Genomic DNA, 22,930 nt, shown 5'->3' with positions numbered 1-22,930 from the left:
TATAATAATAATAATAATAATAATAATAATAATAATAATAATAATAATAATAATAATACATACATACATAACACATTTATATTTGTATACAAACAATGAAACTTAATAAAATAATAAGCAGCAGCAATGCAGGGCAAAACCAACAGAATTAAAAATGGCAACCGCTGATATACGACTGATAAAACAAAACAAAAAATAATGCAACGTTCCACATTCACGTTTTATCTTTTAATCCCAAACCGGAAACCGTGTGTTACATCTCGTGTAACTTGACACAAAGTGGAAGAAGTTTTTTTTTTTTTTCATCTCATCTTCTCCTCCCAAACTTTTCTTACCTTCTCCGGAAAGTCATGAGAAGTCTCAGTGAGGCTGGACGGAGAGACGGCAGAAGGTAGGACACAGCCCGAGGGATCGATTACCACTCGATACTGACACGTATCGATTATCTGATTATTGCCACGCTCCGTGAACACAACGACTCAACGAGTTACTGCGTGTGTTGCAGTCATTATCTGCCTCAGAGTGTTGCAATATTGTACAAAAGTACTCGTTGTCTGCAGTACATCTATGTTTTAATGCTCCTGTGACATGTACAGGACTTTCAGTGTCTTCGCTCATGTGTTTAAAATCTTTTTTTTAGCGTTTTTAAATTTCAGGAATTTTGCCAAAATCCTTTAATTTTCACTGGAAACCTATACTTTCTGTCTTTTAAAGTCACATATGTATATTATCGCTTTGTTATGAGCTCTAACAAGTGACTGTAAGACTCATTTTTATAATTAAATCAGCTTGCTCTTCGTTTCCTACATCTCTCTCTCTCTCTCTCTCTCTCTCTCTCTCTCTCTCTCTCTCTCTCATTGAGGACTTGTGTTTGCAAAGTGATTCATAAATAAAGCGTTTGCTTGCTAGAAGAGCAGAATAAATAGCTCTCAGATGGTGTTGTGGGTGAGGCTGCTTTGGATGGAAACGCCCCCCCCCACCCCATTGTCAGAGGCGTTGAACCCTTTAGTTTAGTTGGTGGAGACCAAACACATACTTAATATTGTGCTTATAATCATTGGGATGACACAACTCCATCACTTCGGATGTGTAAATAAGCTCAAGTGATTTCAGTGACCAGAACATGTCCATCATTCAACCTTAAACCTACTTTAGTTGCTGCGTGCAGATGTTGAAGAAGAAAATCAACATTAGATTTGACCAAATGATGTCATCGCTACCTTGATGTCATGGGTTTTGCATAATCGGACAATGTTGTTCTTTCTGGTGATGGTGGGCTTTACAGGAAGAGAGGAAGGATTCATTCAATTTTAGGAGACATTTGGTTTTAAAGACAAGTTTGAAAGAGCATCCAGTTGGATGATTGATGATGATGATGATGATGATGATGATGATGATGATGGCTGCTACTGGTTGAGAGAGAGTTTCTGCGTCAACTAACTGAAGCAGAGATGTGAGATTAAGCAGATTCAAATAGCTGGTTTGGGTATTGGTGATTAATATTTAAAGGTTTACACTTCAGTAGATTGCTGTTAAAGTTGCTGATGTACGATTTATTGGTTTTAATTATAACAATTGAGTAAATGCGTCCATTTATTCATTTAAAATCATTAAGTCAAGCCTGCTGGAGCCTTACACATAGGTAAAGAGTTGTATTTGTGCGTCCTTAAGTGTAAGTTTGTTTCTTCTTAACGAGTGTGGCCACATTATTTGATATTTACCAAATCAAAATGGAAACCCTTTTTATATGCATTTTAAACATATTGGATAAAAGGCGAAAGAGGGTTGTCAGGATGCAAACTTTCACTTTAACGTCTTGTAAAATGAAACAGAAATGAGAGCCGGAGGGGTTTTCCATAATGTCGGCAAATTGATCACCACGAGACGAAGATGACACGAGGAAGCAACTTGTCCTTTGACCCAACGTTTGTTGCTCAACAACTTTCTGGCTGAAGGGAAAACGTTCTTTCTGCAACAGGACTCTGGGGTTTGACTTACGCTGTCGCCTCCAAAATAGATCGACTGTAAGTTTAGTTGGGGATGTCAGTGTCAGTGTTACGCTGTAATATTCTGCATATATTCTCCTGTTATTTCTTATGCCTTCTATACACGCTTCCTAAGTCCTTCCTGCCTTGCAGAACAGAGGGAGGAGAGCGTTTTAAATTAAAATTGAGTTAAATTTGGGTGTGTGCTCGTACTCGTGAGCTTGATGAGATGCGTGCCGTGGTATTTTTAGCTCCATTACGAGTGGTTTTATTTTAGTAACTCTGCACTGCAGTGACCTGAGCGGAGGGAAGAGATGGACCCCGACGACAGTCCACTGAAGTCTGAACTTAAATGAGCATTTTGTTTCACAGGTAATAGATAGATGGATACTTCATTCATCCCCAAGGGGAAATTACTTTGTCACAGCGGCTCACATAGAAGACACAAAGAAAGACACACAAAGTATCAGGAATGCAAAATACTCAATATATACAACACAAGTAGAGTGTATTCATTTAGGAAATTAAACAATTAAAGTGCAAAAGTGCAAAGTGTGTGCATTTTCCCCTCACTGGGTTTTCTATTGAATTTTTAAGCAGTTTAATGTGACGTCCATGTGAAGTACCACTAAATGATCCCGCGCCCATTTTAAGTCCCAGAATGCCCCATTCAGACAATCTTTTGGCATTAAATATGTAATTTTTCTAATTTTTTAACCGAACATCACAGTTTTTTTGACTGAAGCTCCTTCCTAACAGGACAAGTCTTTGTTTTATTGTGATTTTTGTTGCAGATTCTGATCCTTGAGGTCCTAATCTTTCCAAAAAGGTGTCTATTTTTCTGTATTTTAATATTTCTTCCACTACCCGGTGGCTGCGTTGGTCTGAAAGCCTCTCAGTCAAAGGTGGCGCCATTTGTTTATTAGTTGAAGGATGAATCTTCAGCTCGTATTGTTGTTTATTTAGTATTAAAGCGGATACCCACTTATTAAATAACAATAATTCCAAGAGAATTCAAACAAACAAATGTTATGCTCTTGTCTCTCTGAATCTACTTGGTTTAGTTTAAGGTATTTTTTTCTTCTTAAGGCAACAATTAGTTTCTTGTGTGCAACCTGATAGCAGAAGGTTTTCCTCATCATCAGCAGCATCCAGGCGTTGAAAATGAAACGACCTCTCTCAGCTTCCTCTGATTAAAGTGGCTCTCCTAATGGTCCGTGAAAGAGGAAGAAGCCTTTCAGAAGTCTGTTTGAGTGAAGTTTCCCTCGTGGCGCTTTAGTTTAAGTGTCATGTTTTTGATTGATCCTGACGTTTTGTTGAGAACATGTTTAAATATTTCTAAAACAATGGCTCCAGAGTCGACTTCCAGCTGTTCAGGAAGTTTACGACTGTACACGGTGGAATGTAATAAACAGAAATGACAAATATTTAACAGTAAAAACAAAGGCTGTTGAGCTGCTTTAGTTCTTTGTCGCTGGTCGACACTTAAACATTCACAGGAGTTTGTTGGTCTCAACACGTGATTCATGAAAAACAAAAACAACGCAGGTTTTGTTTTGGAGTTTTGCAGATTGAGTTTGTATTTAATCATTTTGAGATTATCTTCTTTAAAATTGTCAAGATGAACGATTGATGGTTTTGTAGAAATGTAACTTAATTTAATAATTAAATTGTCTGATTATGTTGGATGATGAAGTCCTTCCTCTTGGCCTTTTAAATAAATACAATTAAGTGTTAAAAAAAAGAGATATTTCAGTTGGGACCATGAAGTTTGATGGGTTTATGTAACTAAAGGACCTTTTAAACAACACATGGGAGAATCTCTGAATCCCATGTGTTATATGTGGAGATAATAAAGGTGGAAGGATTCTCAGTTTCATTTCTTTGGTACGACTTTCAGATGTAGATTAATATGCATAATAAGCGTCAGGTTTTGGCTACACTGACTTTTTAGTGGGATCAATTTGTTGGTTTTGGTCTTTTCACAGGATTCGTTTATCAGATTTATCCTTTAAAATGTTGCAAACGACTGTAAATACAGTGAGGATGTTTTGTAGTGACTGAAACCAGGAGTGAAACCGGTCGATAGCGTGAATTAAAAGGTTAGCGTCTCCCACCGTGGTCCAATGAGACGCTCTGTCCTCCGCTGTCTCCACTGCCGGATGAAACTCTGAATGAAAAACACGGAGCTAAAAATACCCAACGTCCACTCCAGAGCTTTGGGAACGAAGCTCTGGTCCGACTGTGTGCGCTGACATCAGACTGGGAAAACATTTAAACGCACAAATCATGTTGATCATCTGGTGAATCAGTACAGTCTCCCAGACTCTGATCCTGATGGACGGGTTGTGACGCTCGGCCCTAAAAGGCTTTTTGGCGGCTAAAACGACCAAAAAGGTCCGACTGTCGCTCTGCCAGAGCGGCCCACTTCTCTCCCTGGAAGAAACCAAACCACGACTGCTTTTAGAAAACACTTTCTGCACGTCACCAGTGATGCCTGAAACATTGAGAAGCCCGATTTTAAATTGTTTTGGGATCAAACAATGAATGTTTTTGTGCGCCGCTGAAGAGAGACTCCGACTTTCTCTGACGCCGTCGCGAGATTTTGAAATCTGATGTCTGAGAAAATGTCTCCGAGGGCAAAGTGAGAGAAAAGCGTTGGACGCTGGGTTTGCAGCACAGACATCACCTCTGTTCACATGATGAGGAAACGCTGTGGAAAAGCACCTCTGCCCTGTGAGGTCACGCACAGAGGCTGAGCAACACGGACATGTTCAGACCGCCACACACGATGAAAACTGTCTTTTGTATCCTAATTTTATTCCTTTTTTTAAGCTATTACTGGTCCCACTTTCAAAAAGAGTGCTGTTTAAAAGTTGTGACCAACGGCTTCATTCATAGTTTAAAATAAACATCCTTTTTTTTGGGTAGCCATGTTGTAAAACTTTTTCTTTGTAGGTTTTCTTATAAGTATGTTTTATTGATTTTCACAGTTTTTATCCCACCAGGGAAGAGGACTCACATTTCTCATTAATAGTGACGTCATTAATAAAGGCACGAGGTTCTCACTTCCTAATAAGCCAAGAAGTTCAGACGGACTAAAGACAGTCTGACCCAGTGGAACCAAAATATTGAAAAACAAACCAATAAAACGTCAAAATCCAGGCGGTGAAAGAGTTGTGTAACGAACAGACGAGTCAAAGCCACGTTTTATGAAAGGAGTCTTTTTATTATTTATTTTTGTGTAATTCCAGTGAGATCCCGCTGCAGATTGTCTCAGCGTCTGCTGCACGGCATCGATATGTTCAATTAGGTTTCCTAAAGGCCTGGCAGACATCAGATTAACCAACTAACTAAATCAGCGCTTGCATGGAAAACTGCACCAGCGTGTGTTTTCCACGGCAGCAGCTCCGCGGTGATGATGGTGATGAAGGTGTGTGTTCGCGGGAGACTTTTCAAAGGCCGGCGTGAGCCCGGTGCCTTGTCATTAGCACCGGCGCTTTCCATCAAAGAGATGCTGGACTGGTGTAATTTCCATAAGTGAAGGAAACAACTTGATGACATACACATATTCCAGTTGTTTCTGGGCAGAACGCTGCTGACATCTGGTCCTGTTCTGTCGTTATGGGAATCAAACATCTGGAGGCTCCAGTTGCTACTGTTGTGAAAGAGACACATGTTGAATATCTAGGTCAACTCAGAGACTTTCAGAGAAACATTAAAGCTGGTTTTTAGTTTTGTTGTTTGCTTGGATAGAAAAGAAAGAGCTGGAGTGACTGGAGGGAAAAGTAAAGAGACATATTTTTGGTTGGAGAATTCTTTTCTTGCACATTTCAACAAGCAGCTTCTACAAAGGTTTGGTTTGTCATGTTGGGAAAACAGGCCTGGAAAGTTTATGTCTCCCCACGGAGGCAAAACAAGGTGTTTTAGTCCAAAATGCAACGTGACATCAGAACTGGAAACTCTCTTAATTGGAGGGAAAAGTTGATTTGTGAACACTGGTTTGTTTCAGGGCCGAGGCTCCGCCTCCGCTCAGCTGACTGGAGCTGCAGCTCTGCAAACTGATGCTAACATCATTGTTTCTAGAAAGAAACATATCATTTTTGCTATTCTAAGAATACCTTCATGTGCAGTCGTGTCACTTGGTTCACGGGTCATCCCGTTCTTACGGTCATGGAAAAGTCTTGGCGTTTTGAAATGGTGTTCAGCAAAGTCTTGGGGGAGAAAAATGTGTATCTGCAAAAATAAAACACTTTTAAAAAGATATTTTGATAGTAACTATGAGCATCCAGCATGATATGAGCCAGATTCCCCAAAAAAAGCCTCCTGGAGCGTCAATAAGACACCTCTTTGGAAAGATTAGGACCTAAAGAATCAGAATCTGCAACAAAAATCAAGATAAAACAAAGACTTAGCCTGTTAGGAAGGAGTTTCAGTAAAAGAAAAATGGAAAAAATGACGTATTTTATGCCAAAAGATTGTCTAAATGGGGCATGAATTAAAAGGTTAGCGGGAGGATTTTTACACGGTTTCCAAAAGGTTAAAGTCATGGAAAAGTCATGGTCAAAATGTGTATGAACTTCTGACACTGTGTGCCCGACACGCAGGAGGCTCATGCACGGCGGCGGCGCTGTGGGCATGAACACAAACCCGTGCTTTAAGTGAACTGGCTTTTCTCTACTTAATTAACTTTTTTGGGGGGGTTGTAGTCTGTTTTTTTCGAGAAAACAACGAAGCTTCACAAAAACGTCTCGAAAAAACCGGCGTCGCCACCAAACGGGCATAAAGCCTCATTGTGGAGGCTGAATGTGGAGGATTGTGTTTGCTGGAGAATCTGGAAGGAAGAGGGAGGAGGAGGCGGGACGACGAGATGTTTGAAGTCAAACTGACTGTGATTGAACAAAAATAATTTATCTCTATTTAATCTGGACCACAGCAGACGCACGATGTCAGAGATGTGACGTTGGTGCGTGATTTATGTTCAAGAGATAAGAGAGAGGAAGTCACACAACTCTGTGTGTGTATATGTATATATATATATATATATATATATATATATATATATATATATATATATATATATATATATATATATATATATATATATATATATATATATATATATATATGCTGTGTGACACTTAAACACTCAAGTCTTTGGCCAAAAGTGATAGCTCATTATCTAACCTCCATGTGATGCATCATGTGATGTCGGCCTCTCTGCATGCTGTTGGCTGCAGGGTGCCGAGGTGTGTGTGTGTCTGTGTGTGTGTCTGTGCGTGTGTTTATGTCACACTGGCTCTATTTGTTCAGCTCTCAGTTTTTGCTTGCGTTCTCTCCGGTGTTTTCCTGCTGCCTTCAGGAAGCAGCTTTCAGGACGGCCTGATGGGTTTCCTGGCAGCCCCCCCCCCACCCTCCCAGCCTCCCAGTTCCTACTGGGAGACAATGGGAGGTCTCGCACAAGGGCATGAAGGGGCTGTGTGTGTGTGTGTGTGTTAGTGTGTGTGTGTGTGGCGATGAGGATTTATTGGGGGAGTAGTGGGGCTTCCCTTTAGGAAACTGCAGATTTATTCCTGCAACAGCGAGGCGTGTGTGTCTGTGTGTGTGTGTGTGTGTGTGTGTGTCTCTGTGTGTGTTTGAATTCATGTCTGTCAGCACATGAAACTCAGCCGGTTCGAGATGAACTGGGAGAGTTGAAGCTTGATGAACATTTGCATTGGGATGCCACTTGTGTTGCAGTTGAGGATCATTCGTAGTCCATATTTTCATTTTACTGACCACTTCTTCTTCTTCATGTGCGCTCAAAAGTTGAGCTTCAAAGTTTGTTCTTGACCTCGCAAATGTAATGTTTCAGTCCATTTTGTAGTTTGTCTTCTGCTCATGAAGGTCACGTGATATGGAATGAGATTTAATTTGCTGCTGTGCATCATGTGCAACATCTGCAGGCATCTCAGTGTCTTCCATTGTTTTCAATTTCTGACTAATTAACAGTTTATTACCCCAAAAATATTAAATTCATGATGAAAACGATGGAACTTTGCAGCTGGAACTGAATATTTTTACGTAAACGATTGTGTCCGTTATCAAAAAAGTTTCCTTCAATTTCATGAAAGCAGCCGTTCAGATTGGGAACTATTCAAACTGAAGATAAAATAAGTGAATGATCTTTACGAGTGATAACTCTACGTGTGTGTGTGTGTGTGTGTGTGTGTGTGTGTGTGTGTGAGAGTGTGTCTGTGTGTGTGAAGATGTAGAGCAGAAGTTGCTGTCAGCGAGAGAGGATGTCGGTTCTCCCTCCTCGTCTGTCAAAGTGACTTCTCTTCTCGCGAACAGGGTGGCGAGCGCTGCGCACGAGGTCATGGTTTGAAAACATGGCCGCCGAGCCTCCAGCCAGCGGAGCGTTTCCTCTCCGGCCGAACGCGGGACGACGCCATGTTTTCTCCTTCGTTTCTCCTGCGTCGTGCTGCTCCTCCACCCGTCACATGTTCCTGAACACCAGGAGGGAAACTGTCTCAGTAACTCACTGCTCTGTGTTTGACTCAAATTAAAAAATAAAGTGGAAAAGTCCTCGACAGACCAGCCGGTGATCCAGATGAACAAAGACGTGGGATTTTCTCATATGTGTCTTCATCCTAAGATATTTATTCTACCTCGTTTCAAAGAGACTTTCAGTTGCTGGCATACATGGAAGATTATTGTGTGGCTGTATTGTGAGGAAAATGTGTAATATTGACTGTGAGCAGCTGCAGTTTAAAGGTGATTGCAGTGTTGCATTAAAACTGAAGAATGTCACGTAATTTGTAGCCAAAACACAGACGTCTAAAGTCGTTTAGTGAGTCTGAGGAACAATGGGCGTTTATGGGCCTATTTTGTTTTTGGCTTATATAAGTGTTATTATGAGCATTGGCACTCAGTGGTGTGTGTGTGTGTGTGTGTGTGTGTGTGTGTCTGTGTGTGTGTGATTTGACAGAGTGGCTCTCAGCTGGTCAGGACTCGGGGGCAAAGAAAGAAGGAATGCAGCGGCTTCTCCCCGAGGTCTGTAATTTGCTGTCTGTCATCAAATCAGAGAGAACAGAAACACTTGAGGTGTGTGTGTGTTTGTGTAGGTGTGTTTGTGTGTGTGTGTGAGAGAGAGAGAAAGACGAAATTAGTCATGTGGGAGAAGTAAAGACCGAGCGTGAAAAGGAGGTGAGAAAATAAATATGAAGAATAAAATAGATGATATTGAACAGAAGATAGTGGGGAGGAGGCGAGACCTCTGGGATGTTTTTGTTTGTTCAACCTTTGCAACACCTTCTTCAGCTTCATAAATCAATGCTGGACAGAAATGGAGACTTCTCAGCGCTGGCGGGAAGTCGTCTTTCTGCTCGCTGCTGTGGACGACTGATTAAAAAGTGCATTCAAAGTGTCTTCAAACCTTTTTAAGAACAGTTTGACACTATTTCACGACAGTGATGGCGTGCTGTCAGCTTAGTGCTGTTAAACCAGCGATTCATCTTCATAATATATTATAAAATACCTGTAAATGGACGCAGTTAGTCTTCCGGAAGTCTCTAAAATCACAACACAATTGTAATTGTCACTAAAATGTCTGTTTAAAAGCTTGCTAATGCTCAGCCGTTTTCATTATCCCCCCAAACCCAATTGACTGGATATTTTGCACACTTTTTTTTTTATAAACATACATTATTACAGTTATGTCTGGTCTCTGTACAAATATACAATATCTTAGCGCTTTGTGTGCACTAGGATCGCTGCTCCGATACCTGATCCAGCGTTCTAGTTTACACTGGAGATATCAGAACAGATCTAAATAAATGGAGAAGTGGAAAATAGATAAACTGTCAGATTGCCGGCACTTGTGATCATAAGAGTGCACACGAGGAGTTGAAGTTGCATAAACTGCAGCTGGATTCGTCTCAACATCCAACAAAGCAGGATTACAAGCTTCTACATGAAATAAATAAACCACCTTTTGAGTCATGGGACTTGTTTAGACACTCTGGTTGTCTTGTAATTGACCCTAAACCCGCTCAAAACGACAGCAAACCGCCTCGCTCTGACCAACGTAAACCAAAGAGCTGAGGTCACATTCTTGCCAACCTTTTTGTGTAACTTGAGTCTGCATTGTCGTGGCTTGACCTGAGCTCAGAGACCGACACACACTGATGAGAACCAGAGCCGTGTCTGATAAGAGGAGGCTGAGCAGACACGTCGTTATCAGTGAGAGGAGATTACTTTTCTTTCCACCTTTTTTTTAAAATGTAATCTTACTGTCCATGAATTAGTCTGTGGTGTAATATAATCTGTGATAATTAGTCTCTCTGGATGTTGTCGTCTTTACTTTGACAATAAAGAGTCCGCCTGCTGCGTTCTGAGGTGACACATGACGTGTGCATGTGTGTTTGTGTGTTTTATAGGTTATCAGTCGTCAGTCAGCAAGAAGGACAACCGGCGTGTTACAACAGTGTATGTTAGGAATGCGCCCGAGGCCGCTGGAAAACACATCCGTGTGTGTGTTTCAAACAAAACGAATGGCTTCATGTATGTGAGGTTTGTGTGTGTGTGTTTGTGTGGATAAGTTCCTGTATGTGTGTGTGTTTGAGGAACAAAGCAATGGAGCTGTTAGCACACGCTAGCACTCTTCTCTCATTTCTCTTCATCCCATCCCATGAATAAATACTTATTAACACTAATTCATCACAGCCTCCTTCACAGCTTCTTTGCTCCTCTGCAACAGCTTCTACTGGGTTGATATATATAATTATTACCCGACGTATCCAGTCATTTGCTCGTTCGATGGCGGTGCAGTGTTTAGCGTGTCAGCCCCAAAACCTCCAATACGTCGGTTTAGATCGGGTGAACTGTGAAAGACATAACTCGTGATTTCACGGTCAATGTGCTGTAGCATTTCCTATTTGGGCGACGGCACTGTGATATGCTTCTGATGGTGGATGTCTCTCTATCTCTCTCTCTCTCTCTCTTAGGAAAGAGGGAACCAGTCCAACTGCAGCTGTATGAACCGATCACTGAGAGGCTGAGAGGTGAACTTCTCTGCAACACATCTCAATACTTAGCGTCTGTTTGGAAGAAATGCAAGAAAAACATCGTTATTATGACTTTTGTTTATTCTATTGAAACTTTTAACTTGCAGCAGGAACAACCTTCAGTCCGTTAGAAGTTTATGCTTCATTATCTAATCCAAACTACAATATTTCCTTCGGCATTATTCCCAAAGGAAATGCTAGATTTCCCAGTGCAGCAGTATGTATGTCAAGTGTCAGCAGTCGTGTGGTGTCAGGAGTCCTGTGGCGTCTCCGTGGAGTTGGATGGTATGATGCTGTCATGAATGGAGCAGCTGTCTTGTGGTTTTGGGAATAGTGTCCAGCTTTGTGTTGTTGACTTTGCTCTGAGGAGTTTCATCCTGACTCCCAACTTCACCGTGTCCAGTTTCTGTACGTTCACACTGAAACTTCACGTTACACAAGTGTTGCATCTTGCGTTGTCAGAGACTGAAGAAAGTTTAGAGACCTACTGCAGAGATCCACACACACACACACACACACACACACACGATGATGTCAGGCTCAACATACTTCAACATCGCTGAAGTCACACGCGTTAATGAGCCAAAAGAAAACAAACTTCTTGAGGCGTTGTTGCACTTTTGAGTTTACTACGCCTATAAAGAAGCATCTATGTCCGCCACTAAAGGGCAGCGAGCCACTTGTTTGTTTTGTCTCCTTTCAGTAAAAACATGTTGTTTTTTCTACCTTTTTTTGTTTGAGAAAAGCACAAAATATATTGTATGTAGTATTATATTAATATGTCACTTTGTTTTCTCTCACCAGGTGTTTATTTGAAGCTGTTTGTGCTGAAAGGTCCTGAAAAATGACTCAATCAGTGCAAGTTAACCCAAAGCTGCCTGGTAAGAAACTCCATGAGGATGACCACAGGTTTCTTTTGTTGGTATTTCAACCTCATATCCCAATTTCTTTTGTGACTTTGAACATATCTAGACTTCTCTTTGAGATGAGGTTGAACTTGAATTAAATGTATTGACTAAGAGGTTGACTACCTTTTTATTTTCTCCATATTTTAATGTTGTTTGACATTGAAACACAAATACCAATATCTCCAAGCCAGTAGACACGGATGTACTGCAAACAATGCACGATTTAAAATACAAGAAATAGCCATTCCAGTGATGTAGAAGACTGGAAATCACATCGTTAGACCTCAAGGATCCACCCAATGCCTGACAATGTGTGTACTCTACCGGCCATTTTGAAGTACCTGTGGTACTCGCCATGCTGTCTGATCACATGTCCTCTTCTTTCAGATCTGGGCTCTCCGTTCATCTACTCCCGTCCGGAGGAGGCCGACCAGTCGGGCTCCTACTCCGTCCAGACGCCGTATGGATTCCAGCTGGATCTGGACTTCCTCAAATACGTAGAGGAGATAGAAAGTGGGCACAATCTCCGTCGGGCACCCGTTGGTTCCCGCCGCCCTGGCCGAGGGGTGAAACTCTCCCAGAGGGGCGTGGGGGGTCGTACCAGCGGCTGGACGTCCACGGAGTCCCTGGGTTCCCCGGGCAGCGAGGACGGCAGAGCCCCTCCGCTGCCGCCGCCGCGCAACCGCCTGGGCTCGGCGCCCTGCGAGGGGCTCTGTCGCTCGCCCGTGACCCTCCTCGGCGGTCCTCCCCTGTCCGCCGGCGCCAAAGTGCCGCCTCCCCCGCCGCAGCGCAACCCCCGAGTGGAGCGGACCCTCCTCGAAACCAGCCGGCGCTTGCAGCAAGAACAAACGCACCAGCACCAGAACGGCGGGCGCTTCCAGCTCGCCGATCCCCCGAAACCGCTGCCGCCCCCCCTGGCGTCCGCTCAGCCGCTGCCGAGCGGCTGGATCAAGCCCAGTCCCCAGACGTCCGGGCGCAGCACCCCGGCCGTCGGCGCCACGATGACGCCGATCCCGCCCAGCCAGCTGCAGACGGTCCGAGAGCAGATGGCGACGGCCTTGAAACAGCTGAAGGAGATGGAGGAGCGGGTGAAGGGCGTTCCGGCGCTGGAGAAAGAGGTGGCCGAGCTGCGCGCCGAGAAAGACGCGCTCCTGTCGGCCCTGCGGGAGGAGAAGGAAGCCAAGGAGGTGGCCCGGCACAAGCAGCAGTCCACGCAGGAGTCTTTCACCCAAACCACAGAGGTCCTGCTCGCCGACCGCGGCGCCAACGCTCGGTCGACGCCGCCGATCTCACCTGGACACAAAAGCCTCGGGAAATCCGGCGAGCTGAAAAGGCTGACTGAAAAATTCGAAGCGAAGGAAGGGAAAGCTCCAGAGCCTTCGCCCAAAGTGTCAGTTAAAGCTCCCGAAAAAGCGCCCGTGGAGAAGAAATCGGTGGCCGCCGGCGGCGACGCGCCGATGGACTCTGTGGTTTTCTACCACAGCCGGGGCGTGAGAGACGCTTCCGAGGGCACCGAGGTCAACGTTTGCGATAAAGGCTCAGGGACGGAGCCCCCCGTGGTGCAAGAGGAAGGGGTGCAGGTCAGCGTGGACACGAAGGAGGCTGAAGTTTGGGTCGTAGAGTCTCTGCTCGGGCTGAGCAGCGAAGCACAGCGGGAGATCGACACCTTACAGGACACCATCAAATTCCAGCAGGAGTCCATCGGGGCTCTGGAGGACCGATTGGGCGCGGCCGACAAAGACCTGGGGCTCCTCAAAGTCCAGATGGAGGAGAGCGCCTCCAAAGTCACGTTCGAGAAGGGGGTTCTCGCGAAACCAGACACGGCGAACGCCCAGGTAGAGACGCTCACCGCTGCTTTAAAACACGCCGCGGTGTCGTGCCGGCCCGAGGTGAACGACGCGTGCGTGGGTGAGGAGCTGGCAGCGGATCTGATGGAACGATTCACGCAGACCGACGCCGCGGTGCCGACGGCGGCGGTCAGCACCGGCAGCCAATGGGAGGACTCGCTGGAGGAGAAGAGGGAGCCGAAGGCCGCCGTTCTTAAGAAGAGACAGATGACCATCGCCGAATACAAGGTCTCGCCTGAAGAGGAGATGGTCAGTGTGGCCGAGAAGAAAGAGGAGGAGCTCGGAGAGAAGACTGCAGCCGGCGACGCCAAGACAGGTGAGAGCTTACAGGTGTTCATGTGGGCCAGGACACCACATGTGCTTCTGTAATAATAAGATAAGATAATCCTTTATTAGTCCCTCTGCGGGGAAATTACAAGATTACAGCAGCGCTGCTCTCAAGTAATAAGATGAAAGAAACAATATAAATAAACAATAGATTGGTAATAACAGAAGAAAAAAATAGCAGTAACAAAGAAGAATATTGAATTTACAGATGGAATAAAAATGCGTTAAATGTAGAATTACTTGTCTTTTATAACATTGGTGCAGAAATATAAGGCATCATTAAAAAGTGCACATGGTAAAGAGAGAAAAGCGTCATGAGACAGTGATAAAGTTTGTAATTTCTTAATATCAAATCCCTGAAACGTCTATATAAATAAAAATATGGATGTGCTTGATAGAGCTGTCCCATTTTTTTAAAAACAAGTCATTATACAAGTTATTGTTTTAAGTGAACACCTGACCTCTGGCTAAAAGACTTGCTCTTTTTTTATTTCCCTAATATAAAATTACACATGACTTTGTTCTTTCCATGAAATTTAATTATTCAGAAATTGCAGAAAATAAAGTTTGCCCACACTGATATGAAATATATTTACAAAAAAATGAACACACTGTTTTTAAAATTGGCAACACTGGAAAGCAAACGAGGTATTTTAAAGAGATGGTCCTCCAGCGATGGACTGAGAACATCACTCAGTGGACATGTTGTGTGTTTCTCTTCACGGCAACAGGGATGCTGAAGTCCATCATGAAGCGGAAGGACGGGAGCAACGCGGGCGAGAAGAAGAAGAGCCTGCAGTTTGTCGGCATTCTGAACGGAGGGTGAGTAACAAGAAACCTTATTTTAGTTTTTACCAGTCAAGATGAAACACGAGCGGCAGACGGTCTCGCGGTTGTAAATACCGATTTTTTCGGACGACAAGTTTCCAAAAAAATGCGGCTTAAATATGTCACAAACGCGCCATAAGTTGCTCTGTATTCCAGCAAATATGTATGTCTCCCAGGTATGAATCTACATCCAGTGAAGAGGAAGGAGAGGAGGAGGAGGAAGAGGAAGAAGACGATGATGAAGATGGGAGTTCTTCTGGAGAAAGTGGAGAAGGCGAGTGCTTGGACAGCACGGAGGAGGACGAGGCGGCTCTGGAGGACGAGACATCGGAGGAGGAAAGAAACATCAACCTGGACGAGAGCGACACGGATGAAGAAACCCTGAGAGCCACGAGCGACTCGTGTGACGCCGTGAAGGAGAAGTAGGTCGTGACTCAAGGGAAGGAAAGATACTTGAAGTGACGTAAAGTCTCGCCATTGTGACCAAGAGAACGATGAACCAGGCACAGGAAGTAGTGAATGTGTTTTGTGTTTCAACTTCAGACAATTTGTGTTTTGCAGATTTGAGCTGAGCTCAAAGATGCGTGAAGCGTGCCTCGTTCTGAAGAGCCACCTGAACGACGACGTCAAAGCACTGAAGAGTAAGGAAGTGGTGCGTCCCTGCATGCTTCTTCAAACTCTTCATCGCCGAGTTACACGTTTAAGTTCACCGCTTCAGTTTTGGGGAATTACGCAAAATCATAATTAATTAAAGTTGATGAAAGCTGAGTTTTTTTTATTGCTACCTTAAATCTTTGGCACTCACACACATTCATTATAAAACATGTAAGCTTAATTTAAGAATAGAAAAGTGTTGAATGTGCAGGACTTCCCTTTTAATTCCCCCGTGGATTATGAACATTGACTTTGATAAAATACACTGTTTAAAAAAGTGTTTGAATTTCACCAAATGATGAGAAAACGCTCGTGAGAAACAAGCGGTAGTCGTGTTGGAAGAAGTATTTAGATCTTTTACTTCTTTAAAAAAAAAAAAAAAGCAATACCACAGTGTCAAAATACTGTTAGTCCTGTATTCAAAACTTACTTAAGTACTAGCATCAAAATGTACTTTAAGTACCAAAAGTAAAACTACATATAATGGAATATAATTCAGTTGGTAAAGGTGGAGCTAACTACTTCATGTCCTGCTGGGTATCAAATAAATGAGTAAAACAGGATTACATTACAGTACAAGTACTTTGAATGTGTACTTTAGCACAATACTTGACTTGAATAGTTTGGTGCTTTAGTCCAATGCAGCTTCATCCCTCTCAGAACAGCTTGTGTGTCTGTGTGCGACGTATTCTCATAGATAATACATGACTTCCCCCTGTCTCCTCCAGCTCTCCAGCACTCACACCGTCCAGCTTGAGTGGTTTCGGATCTCCAGCGCCAAGACGGCTCAGCCTCCCCGGGTGTCCGACTATCTGATGGCGTTCTCCGAGGCGTCGTCGGCGCTGCTGCGGCACGTCGTCAACATGACGGACGGCAACGGCAACACGGCTCTCCACTACAGCGTCTCCCACTCCAACTTCGGCGTGGTGGGGCTGCTGCTGGACACGGGTCAGCGGCCATCTTGAAGTGTCCACGCTACACAACGACAATGTTTTATCCGGTTAATAACGCAAACCGATTATTAGAAAAGAGGTCCAACGACAGGTGTTGCGGGTCTGTTGGACCCGATGTATTTTGGGTTTTTTAACTCAACACAATCAAGCAAATTTACATTAAAATACTCAACAGATGTTTTCTTCGTCCCAATTAAAATCAATATAAACAGCAAATATGGTAAATAATTCAATTCAGATACACAATTTCCACACTAAGCCAATAAGTCTGAGTTTGAAAAAAATAATGAATCATATTATTTTTGTTTTGATGAAAAATGAAAATCCGAACACCACACAGGGGTTAAACAGTCACATTTCTCTGCAAGACTCATGTGTGTGCATTCATATTCAAGATGTTTTTACCGTCACATGCACAGATGACAGTTATTCTATCCAATGAAAAGCTGTGCACTCGCATGTCTTTATTAAACATCCCGTGCTCGCTGCAGGTGTGTGCAGCGTGGATCAGCAGAACAAGGCCGGCTACACGGCCATCATGCTGGCTGCTCTCTCCACTGTGAAGGAGGAGCAGGACATGGCCGTGGTCAAGAGGCTCTTCAGTCAGGGCAACGTCAACGCCAAGGCCAGCCAGGCAAGTCGTCCTCACAACACACACACACACACACACACACACACACACACACACACAGCAGTTCAGTATTTCTAAAGGCATCACCGGAGCGGTGTGAATGACCGACATGTGAGCAGAAAGGAGAACAGAGACCTCGCTGTGAGTCTGGAGTCGGCTCCAACAGCCTGAAGCGTTTTAGCACTTTGAGTGAATCCGGGCTCAGCTGGGTTCCTTAAAAGTTGCACTGATTCAAACCCTGAATGTGAAAACATTTCATATAAAACTCCACATAGGATTAAGTAAGTGAGGCCAATGAGTCACGCGTTTGCTCTCTTAGCATCACATCGGATAGTCGAGCTTTTACAGAGTCCTTTGAATGTCACACTCTATAAACTAAGTTTAGATTCACAGACAAACACAACAAAATACATTTTCAACGAAGTTCAATGTGACTTAATTTTCTTTTTAGATGAGGCAAGACAGAAACCAGGGTTTGAATGTATTTCCACTTGGTGAAGTTATAAAAGCCATCTTTGTTCCCTGTTTACTTCACCGGGGAAGTGTTAAAAGAGCATCTCCTGTGTTGTGAGGACGTTCTTCATTCAGAGCCAGATGAGTAATTGGTTGCAGGTTAGATCGCATTAGAGCAATGTGTGGCCTCGCGTGACACATTCGAGAGAATCTGTTGCCGTTTAGGTGTTTTTTTTTATCTCTCTGCTTGATGAAATCAGGTTGTGTGGTGTTTCTGTTTGAACGCGGCGCCTCACGAGCTCTCACACCGCCGAGTCACAGGACTCTGGATTTACAGCCGTGCTGTAAATTAAATTACCGGCGCTTGTTGTTGTTTTTGTTGCTGTGGGGAACAAAACACAAGGCATGTAATGCAATTTTAGAAGCTGCGCCCTGTTGCATGAATCCACTTTGGCCAAGTTTGCGCTTAAATTCTCATTTGCATGAAATCAGCATAACGGAAAACCCATTTGATCTCATTGGTTTCCCGTCGCAACTCTTCCCTTGTGTTGCAGGAAGGTCCTCAGGAACAATACCAGTGTCTTAAAAGTGGAATAAATAGTTGAACAAAAGACAATAGATGAGTTCATGGTGATTGATGAGGAGGCAGAAATACTAATTTTTGGGAAAGGCCGCAGTACACTGAGCAAAACACAACTTGTTGAATATAGATTAAACTGTTAGTCTACATTCAATATCTACAAATATCATTTCATGCCATACCATGAATCAATTTGAATGAGGAAACTGTTTAAATTACCTAGAAAGTGTGAATATTCAATCAATCAAACTTTATTTCTGGGTCCAGATAAGACATTAAACATGAAATAGAATACAATAAATACAAAAGCACAAATAAATACAGAGACCTGCCAGTAAAGAGACAGCTGTACCAGTGGCGTTTGTTGAAATACCTTCCAATTTATTACCTGCTTTTATCCGTTTTTATTTGTTTTAATGTGTTTTTTAATCTGTGCAGCACTTTGTGACCTCTTTGTCTGTGAAATGTGCTTCATAAATAAAATTATTAGCGTGAAGAATTAAACTTTATGTTTGATAAAACTAAGATTATTTCATTTTCAGAGTCATTAACCTAGCAAATGAGTGTATGCATAAGATTTCTTAAAACAGTTATGGCGTCAATATAAACCACTGGAAGGCTTTTTTGTGTGTATTTGGACCACAAGTGTGTGTGTGTGGCAATATTTCTCAAGCTTAATCTCTTAATAAATAGGTTATGCAATAAGACAAGCTCTACTTTACCTTTTGGCAGGCGGGCCAGACGGCGCTGATGCTCGCCGTGAGCCACGGCCGGCAGGAGATGGTGCGGGCGCTGCTGGGCTGCGCCGCCGACGTCAACGTGCAGGACGACGAGGGATCCACGGCTCTGATGTGCGCCAGCGAACACGGCCGCGCTGAGATCGTCAAACTGCTCCTGGAACAGCCCGGTTGCGACATATCCATCGTTGATAACGTGAGGCTTTTTACCTTTTTTTCTTTTAGCTGATCCGCTCACTGAAGAGACCGTTCAGTCGTTTAACACACTGAGCTCACGGAGGAGGCCGACTGTCGGGTCCACGACTGCTAAAACCATCGCAGCGCTCGTCTGGGATTCAGCTCAACGTGCGCTCAGGAAATGCCTCCTCATGGGAAAAATGATCTCTGCAAGTTTCCTCGTTGCATCTTTTTCTGCCTCTCTTCTTTTGTGTTTAAGAGAGCCGGAGAGCTAAAGAGACACGATCGGATTCATTTCAGCATCCTTCAGTTTAAAGCGGCGCCGTTTACAGGAAACGTTGTCGCTCACAAGCCTCGAGGGATGAGTTAAAATCCCACAACTCTTCTAGTCACGACCGCAGACATCTTTCACAACACGATTCCTCTGCGTGCTTCATCACATGACCCCTTCAAATTCAACAGCTACTGTTCATATCCTGAAAAACAAATCTTCACAATCCTTTGTAAGATTAATCAGTGTATAAGTAAGTCTGGATTCTTAATTTTGTCAACTAATTGACTGAAACTACTCACCAAATGTATCAAATTGTTGTAGTGACAAACTAATGCGCTACATTTGTTTGTCACTACAACAATTTGATACATTGGTTGAGTAGTTTCAGTCAATTAGTTGACTTAAATTAGTGGAAAATCCCCTTTTCTCAAATAGCAGAACTCTTACCTTGAACCAAAACTCTTGCCGTAGCTGCTTGTGACATTCCTCACTTTGTTTTTTTGTTAATCTGCACAGCGATGTGTTTTTAATTAGATTTCACAGACGATTGGTCTGAGCGCTGGAAGAGAGGCCGGGCAGGCGGATATTTGAGCGTTCACATCTGTGCCGTGACGGATATGCGAGTTGACCGTTGGGTGCAGGCGGCTCCTGGGTTGTGTTTCAGTGCAGCACAGCTGGACCAGGAGGTGGACTGGGGGATGGAAAGCATTCGGGGGAAAGCCCCCGCCTCCGCTGGACTCTGCAAACACAAGAACAACATGACGAACCACGACTGTAAGAAACGGCAGTGTTAGGTGTACAAAGTAGTGCAGAGCCAACACTGAACTTTATTTAGTTACTTTTCCCTTTTGTATATACATTTTTTTTAACTCGAGGTGTAAAGGTATACAAGTTTTGGTTCAGTATTCTATTAATTAAATAATTTCTGTTGAATTGGCTTAATATTGAGGAACATTAATGCCAAAGTGAGAGAAGTCTACCAGAACCGCTTGTGAGCTGGTTGGGTGAGTTAAATTGTGTAATCCAGGAATTAATCTCCCTACTCGTATCCATTTTGGATATAAAACAAAACATTAATGCATAACGTGGACAAACATTTAGATATGCAACCATTAAAAAAAGTACAAATCTGAACTTTTATCGATGGGAGTTTTGAGCCGGACATTTCACAGAGGAGAAAATAAAATGTTATTCTGTGCGTTGCTATTTTCTCCTCTGTGCTGAAAATGTACCAAACCGGAGACGGTTCCATACCAAACTGTGTGAACGTGTTACACTTTTACACTTTCAATACCAACCACAGCAAAAACAAGTTGAGTCCATTTTAAGCTGTAGAATAAGATTCAATTCCTGGTTTTCAAATGTTACATGAAACCGATATTACTCCTTACTGCATTGTTATTGGCTCAAAAATCACAGGATCTCTCGAACCTACCATTTATATTTTTGTAATTGTACGTTCCCTTCTCTTACATCAAGGAGAGGATGCGGGATGGATGGATGTTGGGTTTGTTTACAGGCCAATCCTGACTTTACTTGAGGGGAATGAATGAGCCCCGACATCCATCACCAGAGTGATGCAACACCTCCAGACAGAGCGTCTGGAAAATGAAACAGCCGTGTACTGTGGATCCCAGGCTCCATCTCACACTGTTAGCTTCTCTATTCTCATGTTTTTAAGAGTCAATAATCTCACTTTTACTGCCTCTGTCCCCCCCCCCTCTCTCTTCTATCTGTAGGATGGCAGCAATGCTCTGTCCATCGCGCTGGAGGCGTCTCACAATGACACAGCTGTGCTGCTCTACGCCCATATGAACTATGCTAAGACTGTGGTGAGTCCTCCTTCCCTCCGCCTCTGTAGAGATGGAGTAGTCACACTTTGTAAAGAAGAACAACAAAATCAAACCAACAGGTTTATGGAGCGTTAAAGTATGGCCGTTGTTTTAGCCGAATGCAAAAAGTCCCCTTTAGTTTAAATGGTGAGTCAAAAGTTAATTTATTAATTCTTTGGCTTCACGAGCTGAACGGTTACAAAAAGCAGCCACTTGTGATGCTCTGGGAGAAGGTGAGCGAGCTGCCGCCGCACAACGCAACTGAACAGTGAGCAATGTCTGCTGTGTGTGAAAGTGGGTCAGGTCGGTTCCTCGGCAGCGCTCCAGGCTCCAGGCCGAGCGCGTGCAGCGCTGACTGAAGCGCACTGCTGCCCCCTAGTGGTGAGGCCACGCCCCTGTGGATTATGGGTTATGAACAGTTCATTCAAATTTACAATGTAAATAATGACTTTATTTATTTATTTATTTATGTGATGTGGACATCACAATGTTATTATAATTCCTAGCACATAACTATGCACAAAAAGAAAACCAGATGCTCTGTGTTGAGTGAATAAAGCGAAATGCTCATTTCCAACACACCACAGGAGGCTTTTCATTTTTTTTTAAATACATTTTTTTAAAATAAAAAATAAAAATGTTTTAAATAAAAAATAAAAATATACATTATATATATATATATATATATATATATATATTCATATAAAATTATTTTTTTTATTTTATTAGATAATAAAATGTAATAAAAAGAATACATCCACATATACATACATAGATGCATACACAAAGTATGAAGGTGTTAAATGTGTGAACAATGTTGTTTTTCTTCTCTTTTTTTTTTTTTACAATTTTTTAATTATTTCTTAACTAACAAACCAATAACGGTCACTGGCGAAGGAGCCTTTCCATCAAAATATAATGCTCAGAACCCTTCAGACTATCACACAATCTAATGACTTATTGTGTGTTTTGAATGTGTTTCAGGGGAGTCCAGCAGCGCAGCCCAGGAGCCCCACCAGCTCCCACAAGTCCTGGTCTTCAGACTGATGGAGACAACACAACTGGATCTGAGCTGTGAAAAGCTCCACTGGAATTTACTAAAACACATATGTATTTATATATTGCCAAATGTCCTGCATTTTATAAGTATTGTTAATATGAGAATATTATTTTTCCATAAAAGTCGTGAATGGTTATATAATATACTTGACTAATAAGAGCTCCTCGCGTATTGAAATGAGTCTCCAGCGCTTGTTTATTGTTTGTGTAGCAGCAGGTGAGACCGTTGCATTAATTATTTGCACTCCACTAATATATTTACTGTTCAGAGCGACACACATCGGTATGATATGATGTGGTGGCACATAAAAACACCTGGAAGCATAATTTCCTATAAGCGCACATACTGACACAATATGCATTAAATACACCACAGTGTGTAGTAAATCTTATGGTAAGATGTTGACTACATACTGTCTGCGTGTACTTTTGTGTACTTCATGATCACATGACACAGCCAATGTGTGTGTGTGTGTGTGTGTGTGTTGCCCTCTGCGCTTCCTGTCCTGCCTTCGTTAACTGATCTGTGAACCTCTCCACCTTCATAGTCTGCACTAACTGTCTGTGCGTTTAATGTTCATATCAATACATCTATAAATATATAAAATCATGTCTGAAATAAACATATTTACATAAAA

The 22,930-nt window shown here is 42.9% G+C and overlaps 1 protein-coding gene across 2 annotated transcripts; it reads left to right on the top strand.

The window, feature by feature from the left end:
* The first annotated feature begins 311 nt into the window (after nt 1–311).
* kank3 (KN motif and ankyrin repeat domains 3) lies at nt 312–22,905 on the top strand. 2 transcript variants are annotated; one of them, XM_068589813.1, is made up of 13 exons: nt 325–391; nt 8,956–9,020; nt 10,973–11,029; nt 11,837–11,913; nt 12,328–14,103; nt 14,846–14,936; nt 15,119–15,364; nt 15,504–15,594; nt 16,325–16,544; nt 17,041–17,183; nt 18,946–19,146; nt 21,141–21,233; nt 22,218–22,905. In XM_068589813.1, the coding sequence occupies exons 4-13, from the start codon at nt 11,877–11,879 to the stop codon at nt 22,278–22,280; spliced, it is 2,961 nt and encodes a 986-aa protein (XP_068445914.1). In that variant the 5' UTR covers nt 325–391; nt 8,956–9,020; nt 10,973–11,029; nt 11,837–11,876; the 3' UTR covers nt 22,281–22,905. The 2 variants fall into 2 exon arrangements, with proteins under 2 accessions (XP_068445913.1, XP_068445914.1); XM_068589812.1 differs by lacking the exon at nt 8,956–9,020 and having other exon boundaries at nt 312–391.
* Nucleotides 22,906–22,930: the final 25 nt, after the last annotated feature.

This window comes from Clinocottus analis, unplaced genomic scaffold (genome assembly GCF_023055335.1).
Source record: "Clinocottus analis isolate CAN_PGR_092001 unplaced genomic scaffold, fCliAna1.0.p SCAF_23, whole genome shotgun sequence".
Taxonomy (NCBI): domain Eukaryota; kingdom Metazoa; phylum Chordata; class Actinopteri; order Perciformes; family Cottidae; genus Clinocottus; species Clinocottus analis.
Note: the sequence above shows the minus strand (reverse complement) of the source record. Positions and strands in the feature narration are given on the sequence as shown.

Excerpts from the sequence above, each read along its gene's own strand:
- kank3 (XM_068589812.1), top strand. The coding sequence starts at position 11,877 with ATGACTCAATCAGTGCAAGTTAACCCAAAGCTGCCTG. Across the intron at positions 14,104-14,845 it reads AGCCGGCGACGCCAAGACAG|GGATGCTGAAGTCCATCATG; the intron begins GTGAGAGCTTAC and ends TCACGGCAACAG. Across the intron at positions 21,234-22,217 it reads TGAACTATGCTAAGACTGTG|GGGAGTCCAGCAGCGCAGCC; the intron begins GTGAGTCCTCCT and ends AATGTGTTTCAG.